General features: G+C 30.4%; 1 protein-coding gene across 2 annotated transcripts in view; it reads right to left on the bottom strand.

Moving 5' to 3' along the window:
- Nucleotides 1–261: 261 nt before the first annotated feature.
- The window catches only part of LOC146996676 (uncharacterized), a 30717-nt gene continuing 7242 nt past the window's right edge, over nucleotides 262–23736 (bottom strand). The window contains exons 2-9 of one of the 2 annotated variants that reach the window (XM_085818144.1): nucleotides 17193–17243; nucleotides 13866–13940; nucleotides 12085–12144; nucleotides 11026–11097; nucleotides 8993–9040; nucleotides 6249–6323; nucleotides 3586–3737; nucleotides 262–497 (exon numbers count right to left, since the gene is read on the bottom strand). In XM_085818144.1, coding sequence (XP_085674270.1) covers nucleotides 3588–3737; nucleotides 6249–6323; nucleotides 8993–9040; nucleotides 11026–11097; nucleotides 12085–12144; nucleotides 13866–13940; nucleotides 17193–17243 — 531 coding nt within the window. In that variant the 3' untranslated portion in view covers nucleotides 262–497; nucleotides 3586–3587. Of the gene's footprint in view, nucleotides 498–3579; nucleotides 3738–6248; nucleotides 6324–8992; nucleotides 9041–11025; nucleotides 11098–12084; nucleotides 12145–13865; nucleotides 13941–17192; nucleotides 17244–23736 lie in introns of those variants that run through there. The other variant, XM_085818145.1, reaches the window with a different exon arrangement.

Raw genomic sequence — 23736 nt, forward strand, 5'->3', positions numbered from 1 at the left:
TAATAAAAGTGTTTGTTTAATAATTATATATTCTTCTTTAATAATTCTGTATAATAAAGACCTTCTATATTCTTGATTGAAATATGAAACAGGGAATTTTATACAGGGATTATGAAATATCATAGGTTTGGTGATTTGCAAAAGAATGGCATTTTTTATGATAAATAACGTTTACATTTAGCAAACATATCTCAAAACGTTTTTTTTTTAAAGGAATGTATTCAGGGTATTTGAAGAAAAATCAACAAAATGACAACGAAATAAAGGAAATATCGAGCAAGTGCTCATTTTATTAAGTTGATAACTAACAAAATAAACATGTAAATGTGTTGAAAAAAAAGTTTGTAACGATTAAAATCAAGGTGAAAGCGTGGAAGGCACTATACAAGATGAATGTGGTGAAATGTATCAACTTTCTGCTTTTCGTTTCTTCATCTTCGCTGATGGATTAAGAAAAATGCACATGTAGCGAGCGTACTTCATTTTCTTACTAAGATCTGTAAATAAAACAAAGAGGTAAGTGAAAAATTGAAACATGTAATGAAATTTTAATTCAAGTGACTAATATGAAAACACCTGAAAAAATTAATATAAAAACACTTGAAAAAATGAATATAAAAACACACTTGAAACTTGTTTTTACACTTATTTTTGAAATTATACTTTTTTACATTTTGTGTTATATTTTTTTTATATTTATTTACTTAAACTCTACTATAAAACGTGCTATGAAACCCACAGGAGCTCATATTGCTGTTGACAACAGTGTGAGTTCGATCATTTAAAAGCATTCCTATAAATAAATTATCAATAATCATTTAAAATCAATAATCATTTAAAAGTATTCCTATAAATAAATTATCAATAATCATTTAAAATCAATAATCATTTAAAATCAATAATCATTTAAAAGCATTCCTATAAATAAATTATCAATAATCATTTAAAAGCATTCCTATAAATAAATTATCAATAATCATTTAAAATCAATAATCATTTAAAAGTATTCCTATAAAAATATTTGATTATATTTTTGTTACAATTGCTATTACAACATACTTTTTATTACATTTATTACGTTTCTGCTTCCACCATATCTGGTTTGTCAAGTTAAATCCTGCTTTATATTTTGCATTTGACAATTACCTATGATGAAAACATAGCAGAAAAATTGCATTTAACTTATATAGTCTTATGATTTAAAACTGCATTTGTTCAGATATTATATTAAATATCTCCTAAAATACCAGTTTGATTAGAAAAGTATTTCTTTCAGGAGCATGTTAAAGAACTCAGGCACGTGTTAAAAAAATGGGTAGGCGTACTTATCTATCTCCCTCCCTAAAACGGAGCTTCAGTTTTCCATTTTTTTTTACATTTTTAGCTTCTGTAATATATTTAGTTACGTTTCATTTTAATGTGGTTTTATCAATGATAGTTATAAAACCTTAAGAATTTTTAAAAGTGATTTCTGCCATTAAATATTTTATAAGCTAAATTTAAAATAACGTTCCTTAATGCCATAACTAATTTATAAGGGATTTTAATTACAGTAGATGCAATCAACTTGTACTTTAAATTGTTATTATTTAACAATTAAGATTTCCTCTTTTCAGAACATGTTTGCATTTCTATAACTGCGCAGAATCATTGGCGAGGAACTCCATAATAACTTAATTTTTTCCCCCTAAAATAATCTAAAGTCGTCATAAAGGTCATTCTTATCAGATAAGCTTTCTATTTAGTACTGAGTTATTTTGTTAAAACACTAATTAATTCAGAAAAAGAGAAATAGAAATTAACATGACATTTGGTCGTATTGGTTCTTAATTTTCGAATACAGTATATACAGTATTTTTATAATTATTTAATGTGAAAATGGGATATTATATTGCATTCGAAAGCATTTCTATTTTTCTATTCTTAACAATTTTGTATTTGTAGGAAACTAGTACTGAGCCTGTAACGCCAGCATATGCATGTATGAAGACAAAATTAACAAATGTGTTGACACCATTGATTACAAAATATGCTTTGTTTAATCAATTAAGATTACTCTCCGGAATATTAAACAAGGGATATTTCAAAGTTTCAGCTATATTCATTTTAAATATGTATAAATTTAAGACTTTACCCAGAAAAAATTAAAAATTGAACAGTTGTTGAATTAAATTCAAAATCCAATTCTCAATGTATTTTTGAATAAAATATTCATAAAGTTTATACATCTTTCATTATAAAAATATCTTTAAAGTTAAAAATTAAGTATGCAGTTAATGAGATTATGTAGCCACTTATTCTAAAGCAGTAACTTATCAAAATGGAGTTATTTTAATTGCGTGTTATAAAGAAATCTATTGTTGTAGGTTTATTTGTATGGAAAGGTGCTGTCGTTAATTAAGAAACGTATAATCACATCCAGTCTGTGTACTATTGTAAGTTTTTAGAAACTAGTATAAAAATATAGTTACAGTTACTCACTTCTGATCTAAACTATCAAATTTATATTTGCACTGATTAATTATTGATCCTCAGATTACACTCATTTCGTGTTTTTAGCGATAAATTGTGGTAATGAGGGCAAAAACATTCTATATTCCTTTCAATTATTTATTTTTTTCTCAAGGTTATAAATATTTCAGTAAAATATTCAGGAATATTCATGATATTCAGTATAAATTTTTAATGATTTTTAGTAACCTCCTCTTTTTCTTTATAAGGTATTTCTCCTGTCTTCTTCGCATGCCTTCGTGGTGTAGTGGTCAGCACGCTCGACGCGTATTCGAGAGGTCCGAGACTCGAATCCCGGCAAGGGCATTGCTCATTTTTTACATTTCCTGCTTTAAAAAAATTCCTAATGTGTCTACAGTGGCGCCCGAACTGAAAAAGGTGGTGAACAATGATACTCCGCCACCGCTATATATAATAATGCTATATATATGTTCCTAAATATGTTGTTATATGTACGTCATTATGTCCCAATATGTTATATATTTACCTTTATGTTATATATTTGCCTTTATATTCTGTACTTATCATTATGTTCTATATTTACCGTTATGTATTCGAGTATGAAAGGTACCGTATGTCACAACTATATTGTAATCATATGAAAAAATGCAAATATGTCAAAATTCTTTCAAAAAAATATAATGTTCAAATAAAAAGATAGTGCAGTTGGACAATACCCACATTACCTATGGTTAAACATTGGATGTCCTCTGCAGTACAACCTGAACCTGATTCTCCGCCACCGGGATTTGGTGATTGGGTCCCCTAATCCCCAGTCGCCCTTTAAAAGGGGGAGTATTTTCTGGTTCGCGTCCCGACAAGGGCATGGATCATTTTTCATCTTTCGTGCTTAGAAACAACCTAACGGCTCTAACATCTTTACTGATATTTAAAAAATATAAATAAGAAGTTATTCTGCGTTTTGTTCAAAATTCTATTTTTTGTTTTTAAATATTTCACATTCTCATATAAGTTCATTTTGCTTCTTTACCATTTTTGATACGGAATCCGTAAAACAACAAATGATGCATTTTAAGCGAAGATTGATCAGAAAGAACTGATGAATGCACTTACATTCATTTTGCACTTTCAGGCTGTGCTTGTGGCTGTGTAGTCGTCTCCTGAGACTTCTCAGGCTGTTCGGGCTGCAAAGGAGATTCATCATAGTCTCCAAATTCTTCAATAGGAAAGCCACCAGGAGGAGGAATAAGTTCAATCTCGCAGATCTGAAACAGATAAATTTTATTTGAGTCGTACTCACCAAAAAAAAAAAAAAAAAAAAAAAAAAAAAAAGGCTCTAAAACTACTAAACGAAACATTTGAGAGTAATTATGCAATTTTAAAAATCAAAATAATTATGAAAGGCAAACATTACCAGTTTTTTTCAATTATTTTTGAACTTTTAGTAAACTAATGGTACTGATAATTAAACTTTTCAAACCTATTAATAGCGTCAAAGGTACTGTTATAACGCTTATGCTAAAAAGTATTACATAGCTCGCAAATAAATCTCCAGTCTGAGGGCCGGAAGAAAAACTTAGTTTTTTCAGAAAATTAATAAAACTTATCTTTCTGGATTTTTAACAGAGCTCATTTAAAACTTAATTTATTTTACAGAAGATATTAATTGAAGTGAAATATTACTTTTTCAATTTTTCACTCTTGGTGTATTATTTAAAGAAAAGGCTTAACAATTTGCGAATTTTACATTAAAAGCAGATTAACTGTTAATATTCGTAAAACAGTAATTCGTAATATTCGTATAAATAGTATTCGTAATATTCGTAATTCTGTAATTAGGTTTGATTGTAAAACAAATCAAACCTAATTACAGAACATTAGAGATGGCCTTAAAATGTTTTATTTTTTATATAGCAATTTTATATGCAGACTTATAACTAATTATATCGTTAATGAAAATCTACATTCTCAGTTCTAATTCCCATTATAATAGCGACAACTTTTGCTAGCTTCATTCCAGTTTTAATCGAGAGCATCCAAAGGTTTCTCGTCTTTTCCTACTAACAACCTTTAGAAGGATTTTCGTAATGATAGATTAAAACTATTCTTTTGCCCCAAAGATAATACACATTTTCAAATATCCATGCCTGCTTCAAAATTCGAACTGGAGCTCAATGAGATAGCAGACGGCTCTATAACACATGATACCGACCAGGGCGATTTATAAATGACCATGACATAAGCAAGTTAATCTTATATATGAAACGCTAAAAGGTATTTACTCGTATTTAAGGTATAGGTGAAGAAAATAAGAAACATTTCATATAGCAACAGTGAAAATTGGACTACTAAATTCTTCTCACTAAGCTATAAGCATTTTATATTTTTATTTTCTCGGCCAATGATTAAAATCATCTTCAAAAACATTTGCAATCACTAAGACAATGAATGAATGAAAGCGAGCAGCTAAGAATTAATTAAATTAAGTGTAATTCATATTTCAATAGATTATTAAAACACTAAATTAACATGTCATCAAACGGAAGAATTCATGTTTGTTCCAGAAATGCAGGTGCTTTAGTTCAAATACATTGTGGCCATAAAACAACTTAGCCAGTATATGAACCAGTAGCTGCCTGTCTCTTCAACTAATCGAAATGAAATTTCAGATTACGCTAGAGATTGTAATGATTTTAAAGAATAGAATTTTTACAGTTAAGGTTACAGCGAAAACATTCCGAAATTTTCCAATTGCAACATCCATTTTTTGCCTGTGCTTATTCATCAGCGCATTGAAGACCCATAAATGGCTTTGGTACATGCCGGCGTAAAACATTTTCAAAGAAAGCATTTTAAAGGACCGCTGCCAACATAAGAGGGGAGTGGTGAAAAACTTTTATTAAAATTACAAGTTTTCAACGGGCAAACGTTTCAGATAGAAGGCATCTCCCGTAACATTTTTATAGCCACCGGGGGATCCCCGATGGATTTCTGGTTCTGGGGTTATCTGGAATCTAAAGTGTCCTCGTCAAATCTACGAAATTTCTCAGAATTGAAATATGCCATAAAATGTGAAGTTACACAGATTCCTCCTGTGTTGTTACACTCTGCATTGTTCTCAACAATCTTTCGCATGCAATGCGTTATTGTCTGCGAAGATTGGTACGTTGAAAATTCATAACTGCAAAGGCTTTACGTCGGTAATTTAATTTTTGTCACAGGTATCGTTCCAGTACCATTTATGGTTTCTCATCAATTAACTCTTGCCGTTTGAAAATTTTGAAATTTTTTCCCTGTAACCATATAACCACGGCCTCAGGGAGTTGTTCCTGGTTAGTGGAGGGTACGGGACACATGCCTATTTACCTCTGTTAGACATCAGGCGCCCCCGTCCTCCGTTACCAACCAACCAACCATAACCATGAGAGCTCTATTGTTTTGACTCATCTCAATCTTGAGGGCATATTTTCAAATAACAATATCTGGAATTTCATTTCGATTGGTTGAGTGGATAGGGCGCTAAGGCTTTTATATCGGGAAAGTTTTTTTAATTACCATCCTGTCTTATTGAAAGTAATTACTTAAGAAGTGAACTTTCATTTAATGGTTATTCTTTTTTATTGTTTTCAAAAAGCTAATTTTTAGTATCGCTTTTTGCAATATCTTTTCCTTCCCTAACTGTTCTCGTCAAATCATTCAGAGTGATTGAAACTGGTCAGATTCTCAATTAAGACGTTTAATACCATGAATGAAATGAATCAGGACAAAAATGTTACCTCAGCAATATGATAATCCATGCAAGCTTGGTAAAGTTGCACCTGTTGGATGTAACCTTCGGGGAACCTCTTGACCTAGGAAAAAAAATAAAATAATAAAAAAAACTATTGTTAAAGAGATTTAATGACTACTTTACACATTTATGTTTACTTTTTAATATTCAGTACAATTTTGCCAGTTATCCGAATCAATTGGGACTAGACCCCATTCGGATAATCAAAAATTAGGATAATTGGATTTCCTCCGAAAAAAGGGTCTATGTGCACTTTAATTAATTACTGTATATACTGTATGTTGAAAATGGGAGATAAAACTATTTTTAAAGTAAAAGAGGTTTTAATTAATTAATGAAAAGGCAACACTTATACATATATGTTATATAGCGTACTATACAATACTCACAAGTGCTGAAAGTCATTGCTTGTTGAACATCTCGGTCAAAGAAAGTTGTTTGACGGACAACGTGCCTGCACTTAAAATTTATTACCCAGCCGTTATTTGCTTTAAAAGATGAACAACCAAGCCTCCGAGTTAAGATCTAAAGCTTTTTCACAAAGAATTGGACCCGAAATTGGGTTTCCCACAGAACGTTGCTGCAAAAACGACTTGAAAACGACATCTTCTAAATTTCTGTTTGTTGCTGCCTTCATTTTCGTTTTTTGAAGATCAAGCAGTTGTAGAATTCCTCACAGTGTAAAGCTGAGTTACAGTTAAACGGGAAGAATCTTAAGAACTGATAAGCGAATAATCGCTTGATTTCGTGTGACTGGAAACAACAAGATGAAAGGGTAAATAACCCTTTATTATTCAAATAAGATTTAACAAAACTCCGTCTTGGAGTGTACAATAAAAGCCGACACTTGGGCTTGAATTTAAGAGGCTAAGAATTAAACTAAAAATAATCTAAACTAAAGAGATATAGCCGAAGCTATCAAGATTCTAACAGAGTTGGCACCTTAATAGACTGCGAAGCTATCAAGGGCCTAGTACGGCCGAGCGTAATAATAGCTTAGGAGAGAGTAGCCTAAAAAGGCGGACGCGTGCAGGCAGGATACCTGGTAACTCTCTCTCTAAGACGGAAGAACTTCGCGGTTAAATACCGCTCTTCCTCATTATGCATTCAGACGTGATTCTAAAACTACGCTTTGGCCAGAAGTAGTAAGTTGAAATTAAGAATCGACAGGAAAGGAACTTTAACTTAAAATTTAACTCCTAACAAAATTAACATAATCCTTAGACAGTGACACGAAGTTTAAAAGTGTAGGTTTGTCCCTTTTAATATCCGAAATCGTTGAATGTCCAACACTACGTTTGCATCTTTATTTTTTGCATAAATTCTGAAAGCGATTCGGATAATCAGAGTTCGGATACTTGGATTTGTACTGTACCAATGAATAGTGGATTTATATCCTTGGTGAATAGTTGAAAATAGTGTTTTTTGGAAATCAGATAGTGCATTAGTTAGTTGTTGATTTCTTTTTCAAAAGGTGTTTCAGCCTGCTTCTTAAATATAATTATGCTAAAGAAACATTAATTGAAAAAGAAAATGTAAAGCTAACTGGCAATTAGACGTAAGACCTATTTGGTCTCAAAACTTTTGCGCATAATGCTGCAAAAAGATATGAAATAATAGTAGTAGGTAGAAACATTGCAGCGATCTTGCTAAAAAGTTACCAGGAGCTGTAGCTCCACGAAATATTTTAACGCAGTATTACATAAATAAGAAGAAATTTGTCTGGAAAAACTGAAAAAAAAAAAAACTGTAAACACGCGAAAAAACAGCCAAAATTAATGCTGGAATACTTGCTAATGCATGAAAAAATTAATCTGACCGTTGTGATATGTGAAAAGTTAACTCACATGAAAAATAGATCGACGGGAAAAAAATATATAAGGAAAGTACAAAAAAACATAGATTAAAAAATGCCAATACATAAAAAGCAAAAATTAAAAATTAAAATGAAGACACAAAATGCAACAATACAATATACAATAATTAAATAGCGGAAAATGGTAAATTAACCCACTCGTACTCTCAATTGGCTTTTCAAGGGAAAAAAAAACTGATTGTCGAACTCGGTTAAATACCATTACGCGTTTCGCCGAAACAGACCATTGAAGCTCTTGTTTAATGCGAAAAATTTTTTATAAAAGAACATTAGTATTCCCGAATATATCTTTTTTGGAATATATCCTTTTTTGGAGCTTCACTGCTCTGTTCCTTTTTCCCGACGCGTCCGCTGAAATACACATTAAGGTGTCAAAAGCTATTGCAACTCCGTGCAATGTAAAATTAAAATCAAAATCAAAATAGAATAAAAGAATAAAATAAAATAAATAGCGGTCTGGTAATACTGCATTAAAATACAGCTCCTGGTAACTTTTTACCAAGATCGCTGCAATGTTTTTACCTACTACTATTATGCTAAAGAAACAATATATTAATTCAGAATGAAGAATTAATTAGAATTGCCTCATTAAATGGAAGAGGCAAATGCCAGTGTTCAATTTAAAAGTAGGCAAATTTACACCAAACTAAGATAACGTTTTTTGCTCAATTTTAAATTATTTTGATGCTAAACGCTGCCTTTTTCCAGCTGATTTAATTTTATAAATCTAATCAAGGGCATTATATTTTTACTACTCGCTTCACGTATAGCAATTTATGTTTTATTTAAAAATGTAAAGCATATGAAGATAAACACAGAATGTAAATAATAATAATCAACTAAATAAAACTTACAGCTTCATCTTGGCACTCTTGGTGTCTTTTAGAAATATTCTTTTCCACCTGGAAAATGAAAAGGAAAAAAATATTCCAAATAGTTTTTCATTAACAAAAAACCTATTTCGAGGAAGTTTTTGATCTTTCCTTTAACACCTTTAGTTTACTTAATAATGGAAACAAGGCTTATTATTTGCTTCAATGAATCATCAACCGTTTAATACTTCAGGAAGAACGTTAAGTACTGAGTAACTGTTTCATACTTCAGAACAACTTACGACTTCCGCCTAAATGCCGGAATTACTTACTTGACGTCTAATTCCGATTTCATAGTTCGAACTATAGAGTATGAAAGAACAGTTTTGACGATATCTGTTATATTATGAAATTCTTTGGGATTTTCATATATTCTGAGAAATCATGACAAAGTTAGACAAGTTTAAACAGTTTTCAAAATTAACAAGTACTCAGTAGCATCCAAATAAATGCATAAAGATAAAAATATAAATCTTTAATATTAGCAAAATGGTGAGGTATATCATCATTCATGATTTCAGCCGATATGGTTACTAATAAAAGGAAGAGCTACAAAATATATGTAAGAAAATGGAATAAATTACTGAATAATTATTGTGTAATAAAATGGAATGGTACAGAATATACAAGACTCTTATAACTTTTAATCCATACCGAATGCTAAGAAGCTTCATTATGAACCAACATAACATTATTTGGTTTAGTATTTTCATTATTTAATTTAATTTTGTTTAACTTTAAAGAAATTTAAAACTAGCTTTTCATTGAAAAGATTAGCTAAGAAGAAATCTTGTAGATATGAAAAAAAAAATATCAACATTATGCTGAAAAGGTAATACGATCAACACACGGGTTTATAAATAATTAGAAAATTAGGACATTTGTAATTAATTACTAAAACATTTTAAAACTAACTTATTATTTTTAAAACAAAAGTGATGTTAGTCTCGAAATGACACTTTGCATCGAAACACTTAAGGCGTTTTGTTTTTATCACTTTTCAAATTGTTGCCACCAAATATTATCGCCCTATATTAGATTTAAAGAAGTTAAATAATGAAGAATCTACATAAATATATATATGTTTCTCGCGCTGTGATAAAACGACGGTACCTAGATCCATCAAATTTTGAATAACGTAATCCTCCACTTGAAATTGGGCACCGGGAAACCCGAATTTTGAATTTCGAATTTGGTTTATTATCTATTTTATGTTTTGTTAAACGTTAACGAATTTCGGATTAACAACTCAACGATTTGAAAGCGAGTAGTGGCAACACTGTAGGGAATAAGACATTATCTCCAGCGCACGAGACAGTCTATCGGAAATTTTAAGCATATGCTGTTTTTAAATATTTTGTGATTTTGCTGCTGAATATAATTTTATGTGACGTAAGCGCCGCGAACTTGGTATTTAATAAATAAAGTAAATACGCAAAACATAAATAATAAAAAGGCAAAAAGTTTTTGTAAAGCCATCTTAGAAAGAAAATTGAACATTGATATGATTAACTGAGAAAAGACTAAAAAAATAAATAAATAAAAAATAAATAAACAGGAAAATGTTATGCAACACTTGTCGCTGCATCGGGAATTCTAAACTTATACTGTCACACTGCTTTTAAAATTTTTGTAGTTTTTCTGTTGAATTCTGTATGGTGTAAGTACAAAGAACTGATACTTAGTAATAAAGCTAAAAACACACGCACAAAAAACGGTCAGTAGGCGAGAATTTAACAGTAGATTTGTAGACTGCGAGCTAAAAGAGCGTAAAAAACCTTAACAAACTCCTTTGTGAGACCTTTAAAAACTAAATCTTTACAGATTTTCTTATTTATTCTTTTTTATTCGTAATTTTAAGTTTTTTATGACTCTGTTAAGGAGTAAAACTCCGTTTTAGAAAATTTAACTTAGCACAAGAAATTCTTACTTGAGTTTCCTCAGTTCGGCCCAATTGGACATCTGAATAATTTATTTTTAACTAAATAAAATTCAAATACTTCTTATTTTCTCACCTGAGCGTCCAATTTCTTAGATTCAATTTCAGTCTTTGCACGATCGAACTTGTAACTTCCGTCTGCGTTGAACTGTAGAAGTAACAGAAAACGGATTAATAATTGGCTGAAAGAAAAACATAGAGTGTATTTAATTATGGCAAAGCACACTAGGGCTATCTGCCTAAGGGGAGGTATGCCTTCGTGGAGGACTTTCTAAGGGAAACTGGCTCGTATACACGTTACACATGGGGAAAACCACGAAAACACCCATGCAGCCAGCCTGTTCGCGGGATTCGAACCTCGGACCGAACTACCAGTGTTCAGCGACTTTACCGCTCGGCCGCTGGTGGGCCAGAAAAACATAGAAGGTTTGTGCTTATTTTGAATAAATTAAATAAATAAGAAAGTATTGATAGTTTTAGTGTGCTATTAAAATTGATTCTGGAATTTGCTTTCTCATTTTCTCAACTTTTCCGTATAGGACATTTTTTTCCGTTTAAATGGTATAAAAAGCTTCTTGAACTTTTAAAGAATCGTGAAGTTTTTAATACTTTCATCCGCATTATACCAGAATTTAATAGCTTAAAGAAGTAAAAATTATACTACATCGAATTCAAAATTCAAGTCCAATGATTTAAATGCGAAGCAGTAACGAAAATCAAATATTCCTTTTTCTTAAAATAGTTTATTAATTAAATATTCGTTTTTGTGAAAATAGTTTATTTAAAATCTAAAATAGGTATTACGGAAATAACCTTTATTCACAAGAAAATAAATAAATAAAATAAATGTAAATAAATAAATAGAAAAATAAAAAAGAAAAGAAAAGTCATGAGTGTATGACTTAGATATTTCTAGTTAGAATCTTTTAAAGTATATCTAAGAAACATTAAAATTGACAAGCGGATTTAAAATTTTATTGAAAAAAAAGGTTTTTTAATTTGTTTAAAGTTTTATTATTTCTAAGTTGGAATTGTCTACAAGGGCAGATTATAATAAATTATAATATTCGATATTTGTACTGTTTATTTTATCAGTTTACAAGATAAACAAACAAAAATAACTTTTTATGCTTACCCAGCCTTCGGTTTTCAAAGCGCATGTTGTAACAAGTTCTCTGTGGTCATCAATTTGCTTCTGTAATTAAAAGCAAAAATTGTATTTTAATATCCTTGATGAATAGACAACAAAATGAGAAATATATTAATTTGAAAGTTCGAGCAATTTCACTTTTCCTATACATAATAGAATTCGAATTTTCACGTTAACTTTGTATAACTTTTGTTAAAAAGTAAAGCAAGTCGAAAAGTATTTTAATAAACTCCTAGATTTATGAAGCTTTAGACTAACAGAAATTTACTTGCAATAATTGCAAATTACTTAAGCTTAAAATACTTTTTTATGCTGTCTTATAGCAGCATATGTAAGATAAAAACGCAGAAACGATTTCTCTGTCGTTGAGCATTTAGCAAACAAAATATTTCAAACCGCATTAGGAAAAATATTCAGAAAATAAAACATCATTATTGTAATACCTTTTGCTATTATGTATAAAATAGTAATTCAAACTTAGGCAACAATGTTATATTAATCTTAAAAGAAGATGCAACGTTTGCGCTTCAGTAATTCAAATAAAAATATTAAAAATCAAGCACTAAAAAACAAACAAACAAAAAAAAAAAAAAATCTGAAATGTTTCAGATTTTAAATTACGTCCAAAGGGGCGTTTTTTTAACATTTTGTGTGTTACCTTTCTTTATTAAATATCATGTTCCTCGCACTTAAACCATAAGATACAGTGCAACAGCAATATCGCAAAATAGTTTTAAAACGAGCATATCTTTAGAATTTCCGATACAGAGACTCACGCGCTGGAGATAAAAATGTTTTTTCTGCACAACGTTGCCATTGCTCGCTTTGAAATCCTTGAGTTTGTTAATCAAAAATTCGTCAAAGTTTTAAAAAATAGGAAATCGATCATAAAACAAATTTCGAATTTCAAATTTGGTCTTCCACATGCTCATATTCGTTGGAGGATTACGTTATTCAAAATTCGATGACTCTATGTACCGTTGTTTTATCACAATACGAGAAATATACATACATTTATGCAGACTTTTCATTATTTAATTTCTTCAAATATAATGCAGGACTCTAACATTTTGTGGCAACAGTTTGAAAAGTGAACCGACATTTATGAGTCCGACGCAAAATGCCAAAACGAAAGTAATAGTCCTTCGGGACTCAAGTCCCTTTGAACTGAAAAAAAAAAAAAAAAAAACAAGCAATTTCTTGCAAACTAATGAAAAAATATTTATTTCTAATGTGTCTGTTTTTCGTTCGACAAGCTAAATAAATAAAAGATAAAAGAGACATAAATAGAGAAATATACAATCTTCATTTAAAGAAAACTTTATTATCGAGAAAACTTTAACTATTAAGTTTTTCAAGAAAACGTACTAGTTTTTTTTTATTTTCCTGTAACAAATGGAAGATCTTTCACACTTCAATACGTAATTTATCTTTAGAAAATCTTAAAAAGAAAAAGAACATAATATTGAATTTTATAAATAGATGATATTGTTCTTGAACAAAATCTTGTACCTAAATATAGTAACAGACATAAAATGCATAACTCTGAACAAAAGAAAAGAAGGAAAGATTACTTTTATCATTTCGTGTTCTTTTAAGGCCACAAGGAAAATGTATCAAATAATTTTTAACAGCATTTAAGAGCAAGAGGAAACTTTTATCGAATTTTTTTTTTACCTTATAATCAAGATTTACTGTATTTTTAAAATTACCAGCTTGTACCATGAGTTAAATAGACATTTATTTTAGAACATAATTTGACTTACAGGGTCGGTGACAGTTTCCAGTGCAGGTGGTGGATTTTGGTCTAAGCACTTTTGGATGACAAGTCGTTTCTGTTCCTGTGAAAGGATGAAATATAATTTATGATAAATCTACGAAATGTATTATGACTTTATTGTTATTAAAATTATTTACTATTTTAAGGAGATTAGCACACATTCAATACAAAATTATAAACTACTTAAAATGTTTCGGATGTTCATATAAAAATTACAGTATTATATCAGGTTCCATAATTACTAAAACAAATTCTTACAAAAACAAGGTAAAAGAAAATATATAGTTGCCTGTCTAATGAAACTAATGTTATTTTATGCATATAAGGAGATTATGACCGTATGTAACTTTATTTTATAAGAAGTTAATATACTTTGAAAATTTGAGATATTATTGTGTGACATTTTTCAGCAGTATAGTTATGCAGTTTGATGAGATGAATACTGAGTAGAAGTTTGTAAATAAGAAATCAGCTGAATTTAATTCATTTAACATATTAATTTTATTTATTTCAATCACTTTCATTAATTAAATTATATTGGATAACCAAACGATGGATAATGATTCATAATTCCTAGATTATTTTCTGTCTTCTGTAATAAAACAATAAATTTTAGTAATACCTATTTTAATCGTTATTGAAAGCAATAATTAATTATTAGAAACACTGCTGGTTTTAATCAGTTTAATGTGAGATGTAAATTTAATGATACAAAATTTTCAAAATAATCAGTTAAAATAGTAATTATCAAAGATAGAGATAGACAAGGTAATTTAAATTATGATCATAAATGCTTTGTTCAAAACAAAAGTATTTCATTTATGTTTCTTCTACCGATTATTTACCTTCAAAACTAGAAAGAAGATGTGAGGTTGTAATTATAACCGTTTCTTATATCAGTCCTGTAATATACCTTCGTACAACATTACTTTTGTTTATTGTTAAAGAACTTGCATATATTTATGAGGATTTGGATTTATATTGCTTTATAATAAGTTGAATATAGTTATGATTGACGATAGGCGAGCAAAGTTCTTTGACTGCACAATATAAATTCTGCACATATATATTAAGTATAGCATAGTTCATATACATTCAACCAGTGCAATATTAATTTCCTTTTAGTTTTGCTTTGAGTGGCAACAGTTGTAAAATGTTACGTTTTTGGTAGAATAAACTTGTTTGGTTGTGTTTAAAATTTTGAGAGATTACTTAGGAAAAAATGAATTGATGAATGGACAAAATGGTGTACATTTACTGTCGTATCTAACAGGGATCATAAGTTAAGTAAATTCCAATGAAAAACATCTGATGTGTACACCACATGACTTCCTTGTACGGAATATTAAATTATACGCATTTTTTCTTGCATTTTATTTAAACTTATTAGATTGAATTAAACCTACTTCGCGGACAGCGCATAAACCACAATAGAATAAATGCCTTCTTCAAAATTCACTTTATTTACCATAGCGACACTCTGGCGCTAGGTTTACTTAACAGTATTATATTTCGTTCATATTATAACTCAGAATGCACAAAATTTATATCATTTAAAGAATTATCTAATCGTTGCCACATTTTCTATTCAAATACTATAATAAAGCTAGAACTATGTATAAAAGAAATCAAGCAAGCAAAACAAAAAAGAAACTGTTTTTCACAGACGATTGAGTATTTCTCATTCAATTAATTCAGTTTTCACTTCGCGACAAGGCAAAAATACATAAAAACTCAAAATACCTGTATTAAAAATTACGAAGTAAATCTTAAACGCTTATTTCCTCGAAAAAATTCCAGAAAGGATTAAGCATGATTTAAATAATAAATGAAGGCGTTATCTTTGTTGTTGCGAAGCTAAGTTTCTCTAGATTGGCAACAAATCCGCTACTCAGATGTTTCAAATGTAAAGAAGAGCAATGGCCGCCATCAAATTAGGCTTAGCGGCATTTAAACAATTTTAAAATTGTTGATAATTCTAAAAATATTGCTTACAGATTTACTAAAGGCATAAAAACCTTAGCTGGAAGATAAGAACAACATAATTCAATACTTTTTAAAGCAAAAAATGTACAATTTAGAAACATATAAGAGTAAAGAAACTGAGATCACTGAGCCGAGTAACAGAGTGGATATATATATAAATATATTTATATACGTTTAGTGCGGCCGATTGCAACCAACATACGAGGTGCACATCTACATGTTATAGTAGTCTTATATACAAAATTTCAACGTTCAGAGGCTACTCGTTTTTGAGTTATGCGAGATACGTACGTACGCACGTACGTACATACGTTCGTACAGACGCCACGAAAAATTCTCTTCAGAATTCATTTTAAAGCAGTTTTTTAGTTTTTTTGGAGGAAAAGAGTCTTTTATTCTGTCCTTACGTACAGATATCATGCAAAAACATCGTTAAATTGAATTCGAAAGCGGTCAAAGTGGATATTTTCGTTGAAATATGCTGCTTGAAACTTTTCGCGATTACAATACTTCCTTTCTACTTCGTACAAGGAAGTAAAAACTTAGTTTTTCCAGAATGCATGTAGCATTGGTTTTTAACACTGGTGGAAACTGACAGTTCTTTTAACACTGATCTGCGAATAAATTCGTTTTCACAAAGCGAGTTATTAACGTGAATGGCTGCAGAAAATTTTCCTGCTAAACATACGTCAAAAAACTTTCATTTTTCTACAATTACCCAAATTCTTTTAGTTTCCTCTAATAACGTTGATTTATAATAAGAAAACAATACGTCGTTGGTATTACTGTTACTTAATTTCACTGCCTTCTTCTGACGCGAAATGTAATTTCCTAAAAATAAACTTTGTTTCTTTGAAGGGATATTAAATCATATCTCTTGCTTATTTTCGGAAACTAAGTCCTCATAAATTCCTTTGTAGAACCAGAGTTTTCTGAGTTCTCATAAATTCTTGCGTAGTTTGTGTAATTCAATAATAACATGAACTTCAATTTTGCATTAAACAGTATTAAAGTTACAGATTAAAATTACAGCCTACGAGTTCTCATAATGGAATGAAATAATAGCTCCATTTATATCCATGTATATGAACTTTTAAATTAAGAGGAACTTCCAACATTATATCTATTTATACAGCAAGAAAAATGTAACTTAAATAGCAGCTAATATTAAAAAATAAAAATAAATAAATAATATTAGCATGATAAATTATTCCAAAGCTACCAAATATATTAAACATAAAACGTGCTTTGGAACATGTTTTTATTTTTTTTTAAAAAAGGGAAAATAAAGTAATGCTTTAAATAGCAATGAGGAACACCAAATTACCTTATCAGCTTCTGTTGGCTTCAGTTGTGGACATTTTCCCCAATCGATTTGCTGTGGAAAATAAAAGATATATTTTAGAAAGGTGATGGGAGGGAAAAAATAAGAAACAAAGAGTGAAAACCAAGGAATATATATGTATGTCCTATGTGTCATATATAGTTAAATAATTCTGATAAACTCCTAACAGATATTTTATTTTTAATAGCTTTGTGTTTTCTGTTATTGAAAATAAATTAAGAAAAATAAATCCAAATATGAAGAGCATTTTAATTCATGTTTCAGATAAAAACTTCCCATAAATTAGGATAAATTCCTGTTTTGTAGAAAAGGAATGTTCCCAGATATTGTGTCAGTATAATAAATAATACAATAAAGATATTTTTGATGTTTTCAGTCGAAAGTGAAAACATTAAAAACATCTTAATTTGTGATAATGTGTAGGCCGTTTTATAAGCGAAAAGGAATTTCAAAATTTCAGCTTTGTAAACCTTAATTTTAAGAAAGATACTCAGTGAACATAGATTAAGCACATATAATGCATACAAATAAATTGAAATTAAAATTTAAAGGGGATTTTATTCTCTGAAATGCCGCCCAACCGGGACAGTAGTTAGCAATGTTGACTGCCGGCTCGAATCCCAGAGAAGGCATGGATGTTTATAAATATATAGTGTATGTGCGGAATGGAGGCACGTTAAATATGCAGCGAGCCGAAGGTCCTCACGAGTGGTTGGTGGTAGAGGAAGAGAGATGGGGGATCCTTGAACTCGTCTTCCTAGTGTGCTGACCATCAAAATTAAGAGCGAAACTGAGCAAAGTCGTACTGTCATGTGTATGGTGTCATTGCTATTGATAATGACAGGCTCAGTTTTGCCCTCCTTTTAGATGAATTTCGTGGGCTTGTTCTGATGTTATTCTCAGGCAAGTGAGATAAGTCAAAACAACAACAAACATTCTCTAAAATACGTTTATACCAATGAAAATTATTAAATATAAAATAACTGTTCCATTAAAATTTTTTTCTAGATAAATATCACCGGCTAAGTCTCCTGATAGATGAAGAATTAGGAAAACATTTCTCTCTATTAAAATTAGTAAAGTTCTTTTTCCGTTGCGAAGCAAATACAAAATTCTTAAATGGCAAACAGAAAGATAATTGTTATCTGATAAGTAACAGTTTTAACACGTTATCAGCAATAAAACATATTTGGGCTGAAAAATATTTTTTCATAACTTTTATCACTTGGGGGTTCGTGTTGAGAGAGAAATCTCCCCTTCCTTTCTAAATGAACTGTGATCTTGGACAGCTGGCTTCATGAAATCTTTTTGCATTTCCTGTGTGCAACGTACAAGTTGTTCTTAAAAGATTTTCCTTGAAAGCAGCTCCCAAAAGCAGATTTAATTTCCTATGCTTTTTTCATCAGCAGTCAGTTGACTGGTTTTTCAAAAGAGCAATGAAAGTAATTTAAAGCACCTGAATTACCAATATTTATTTTTTAAAAAGAATTTTCTTTTGAGTTAAAATGAGTGCTCTCAAAGCAGATTAATTCTTTTTCTGAAAATGTGTTTCTGCTCCAGATGTATATCCGTTGCTTACTGTGAAATTATAGGCCTTTGTAAAGCTAACTCTTTCCACCTTGTAAACGCATTTTGAGATAAGTTCTATTTTTAACACACGCTTTCAAATTATTAAGCTTGGGCAGTTTTGATAATGAATAAACAATATTATTACGGAACGCTACGGGAAAGAAATGATAAAGAGGCATACACACAAGGAAAAGAAAGTCGCCCAAAATAATAACAGAAGAAATCGAGTAATAGATTTTCTCTTTCAGGCTCAGTCTGTGACCATAACAAACAAAAGTGATCAGGTGGCGTAATGACCTGTATGTTTTCACTGTTCTGCAAGGGCAATCTCAAGGAAAATTATAGCTAGAGAAACGATGCCGTCTGGTTGATTGTGTGGGTCACTAGGACACCAGCTGCTCAATCGTTCCACATAGAAAGCAGCAACTTTTCTTTTTTGGGCCGGTGAACCCGGATAAAAAATTAATCAAGGCCAAACCACTCCCCACGTGGGGTACTACATTCGTATGTAGGCAAGGAACTTTTGGATTCTTCATTTTGTTTCATAGCTCTCTTCTTTTCATTCTTCGGTTTAAAGTTTCTGAAATACATTCTCCAAAAATCGATAACAATTGGCAAAATATATTTAGTTTATAAATTTCACAGGATTTAAGGAAGCAATTAAATTTAGGCCAAGAAGTTTTATTACATCTGCTATTCTTTAGTGATGGCAAAATTGCAATCATTAGGAATCGCTCGTTATAATGCTTTACAATAGCCAAAAACTCAGAACTATTAAAGAAACACAAATAGGTATTTAAAAAAAATTACAGTTGGGTATTCTTCAAATTGTAGAAGCAGTAAAAAATTTATAAACAGAAAGAAACATCTCAAATGTTAACGAAAATTTTACTTTTTAAAAATATATTTAGTAATAAACAAAGATAGTAATTTATGCTGCTGTCGTTCTATATTCAGAAAGGTATATTCTTATAATATATAACTTTTGTTATTTGTGCAATTAAAGTTTTAGATCTGCTTTCAGTTGAAGTTAGATGGCGTAAGAGCGAAGAGCTTGAGATTTTGTGATTTTGTTGCTAAGCTGTATGTGGTGTAAGTGCGAAGAACTTGATATTTTGTGATTTTCTTTCTAAGCTGTATGCGGCGCAAGTGCGAAGAAAACGGAGCTGAATAATAAAGGTTGAAAAAATGAGTTAGCAGGAGTGACTGTTAAGAGCAGACTGTGGTAGACTTCAAGCTCAGCGAGAGCGTGAAAAATCTGAAACCTTTCAGTCGTTATTAATTCTTTTTCTTTGAATAATTATAAAGCTAAAACTGCGCTGAAAAAAATAATAGTTGAAACATATTGGGCATAGTTACTGAGAAAAGTCATTGCTTATCCATAACACAATGATAAAGAGGCATACACACAAGGAAAAGAAAGTCGCACATATAATGCACATATAATGCATACAAATAAATGTTTTCCCTATAATTTGGTAGAAATGAAAGTACACACGAGATTCTGTGTTGCCATCTCCGCCTTATAAGTCAAACGATAATTCAACCAACCAGACGGCACGTATGTGCTTTATGGTCATTAAATATTCCAAAGCAGTCCAGTTCAATCTGATAAGCCAGTTGCCCCATACATTTGGAATATAAGTATAAAATAAAGTAATATTCCAGATAAATTAATCCTTTAACAGTTTTGCTTTAATTCAATAAATGTTCTTATTTAAACTCAAAAGTATGTATAACTATATAAAGTAGTAACTTACATCTTTAGACTTAGAATAGTAATCCATTGTCATCGATTCATAAATTAATTATTCTTGAGTAAGAATATGCATAGTACTTGAGTAAGAATAAGCATAGTGCTTGAGTAAGAATATTTATAGTGCTTGAATAAGAATATGCATAGTGCTTGAGTAAGAATATGCATACTTGAGTAAGAATATGCATAGTGCTCGTAAAATCAATTTTTAAAGAAAATTCATTAGGCTAAAATATTGGATTAATTTCTTAAAATTTATTGTTTTATGAAACAATACGACACAGTATTCTAAGAATATTATACAGGAATTTATGTAACATAAAATATAACCAAGAACACGTCAATGATCCAGCCCTTGCTTTTTGGGAACGGAACCGGAAATAATTAAAAAGTAATAGGAATATTTCAAAAGCGAGAAAAACAAAACGAATTGTCTGCATGAGGACACGTGTTTTTCGAATACCGTCAGTGCTATTACCTGTGACCTACATGTTGTCCAAAAAAGTAGCTAGCTTTGGAAATGACAACAAAAGAAAAGGATTCAAATAGCGTACATTATGACTGAAACTATACAAGCGTTGCTATTGGTATGCGATTCTTCTGTTTCTATTGCATGTTTCGTGGTTTTTTTATTCCTCCCTCTGCTTGCGCATGCATGCAACAATGTAGGGCGTTGTACTGCTCATGCGTACAAATTGCATCAAATCACGTTATTTCCTAGAATTGTAAACAAACAAAAAAAGTTGAAAAATCAGAAAAAATTAAAAACAACAACCTGATCTTTGTGAAAAGTTAGTTTCCGTTCAGTTCGGTAATTAGATGAAAAAGCTTTCAACCAAATAAATAAAATTTAAGGTGATAAAAGAAATTCGTTTCGTCTGAGAGGAAGAAAATTAGAGAAAGTATCCAATTTTTTTATTTTCAATAGCGAACCCAAAGTGTCCACAGATGTTGGCCACTACTAAGCCAGAAACGGGAGTCACTTTGTTTATGGATGCACCTAATAGGTGGGTCCTCTTTGCCTCCTGCGATAGGACGGGCCAAATACAACCATTGCTTTTCCGAGAATCGAACCTTAGCTCTTTGGTATCGTAGTTGGCTTCCCTAACCACTACACCGAGTGGGCGGCAGGGTTCAACATTTTTCTTTTTCAGCTGCGGGAAAAAAGGTCTCGCAAATTTCTCAAAAATGAATAAATTCAAAAACATATGACCTGAGTGGAAATTAGCTTGTCTGTCAGAAAACAATATTTGTGTGAGTGCGTGTGTGAGAGAGAGAAGAGAGAGGTTAGCATATTTTAAAAAATAATAAGCGTTTTTACTATTATTAAACACACTTACTTTGACAGGAAGTAAGTACCATTTCTTATGAAGTTGCCTTTTTAACTGTCGGCAAAGTTAATTAAGAGGACTCATACACCTTAAAACCCATAAGATGTTCGAATAGGTGACTGTTGCAAGAATTGGGATAACTTATTTATTTTACAAGCAATTACTACCAACTTTTTAAAGCTGACTAAATAATATAGCTTCTTTCTGAAATAGTGATCAGAAAGTTTGTGTTGCCACAAATATTTGTATAATTCAATCCGCTTTGTGACAACATTTTTCGTCATGTTTCCAACTTTCGCTCACAGTTTAAAACATTCTGTTTCATAATTTAATTCCATATTTAATATATAGCTTTTATAACATTTGGAAACTACTGTGAACCTAAAATTCTAAAAATTTCATGTTAAATTTTTATTTCATTTTGAGTTGAGTTTATAAAATGTATTTTATTAAAAAAATTTTAATGTTTTCGCCCATAAAATTTTTTAATATTAAAATATTCATCAGATTGTTGGTTCAGTTAGAAAATAGTGCCCATATAAAGAATTCCATCCAACTTCAAGTATGTACCATTAGCCATTTTTAAAATATCATGCGCGCAATGTGGAAACACGGCGAAATATTTTGTCACAAAGAAGATTACATTACAAAAATATTTGTGGCAACACAAACTTTCTGGTTACTAGTTTCCAAAGCAGCTGTAATATGTAGTCAGCTGTAAAAAATTGAAAGTATATATTGAATAATGAATATTGAAAGTATATATGAATACTATTGAAATAAATAAAATATCCCAATTCTTGAAACAGTCACATATTCGAAGATCATGAGGGGTTTAAGGTGTATGAGTCCCCTTAAACTGTTGTGCATGCTAAGAGGAATATTCCATCTCTAAATATATTTTCCATGTCCACTCTCTTTCAAAAAGTTAAGCAGTGCTGTAGATACTACAAAATCTTATATAGTGGGTACTAAATAGTGACTTTGGTTAAGAGTTTTCAAATCAACACTTCAAGGATAGAAGTAAGATTCATTTAAATTACCATGGAAGCTTTGACTATCATCAGAGAGTTAATAATGTACTCTAACCGAATGAAATACAGAATAAAAGATATATAACAAAACTAGAGGTAGGACGAATCCTAAATTTTTGCAAATCGAAATCCTAAAAGATTCTCGAATTTTGACTCTCTTGAATTGAGCATATAAAAATGATATTATAAAGAAGAAAAATTATTTAAGGCTAATTTAAATTCAAACGAAATTTAAAATATGCCTTTAGTTAATAATTAATAAAACAAATTTAAGATTACATTTTTTGAAAAATACCTTTATATTTATTAAAAAGATAAAAAATGAATTTACGTAATTAAAACTGCAGAATCTTGATGCGAATTTTCTGAATTTAATTTGGGAAATATATATTTGAGAAAGAACTTGAACAGAGAAAGAACATGAACTTGAAAGAACCTCTTTCCCGGAATCTTTTTAAGTAAGTATAGAGAAGGTAAATCGATTTCAAGAGTTAAGATATGTATATATTAGGCATCTTTGTAGAAAATTATGAGTATAGCACTTAAAACTGCTACGCAGTGTTAGTTGTTCAAGACCACTGAAACTGCAATAATTGCTTTCTTTTTAAAGAAAAAGATCTACTGAAGTTAAAAAATTCGAACGCCGAAAAAAAAAAAAGGCAAAAGTTCGAGAACTGGAATCTCGGATATTTCAGTATTGAAGGATGTGAGAATCTGAATGCCCCAACCCTAATCAGAACACTTGCAACAAAAGTTATTGTGATAACGTCACATAAAAGAAGAAGAGACTGAAGATTAATATGGACAAGGATGCCTCGTGAGAATAAGCTGAAAAT

Source organism: Stegodyphus dumicola, chromosome 6 (assembly GCF_044657685.1).
Source record: "Stegodyphus dumicola isolate Sdum_Otavi_A_Nest chromosome 6, ASM4465768v1".
NCBI lineage: Eukaryota > Metazoa > Arthropoda > Arachnida > Araneae > Eresidae > Stegodyphus > Stegodyphus dumicola.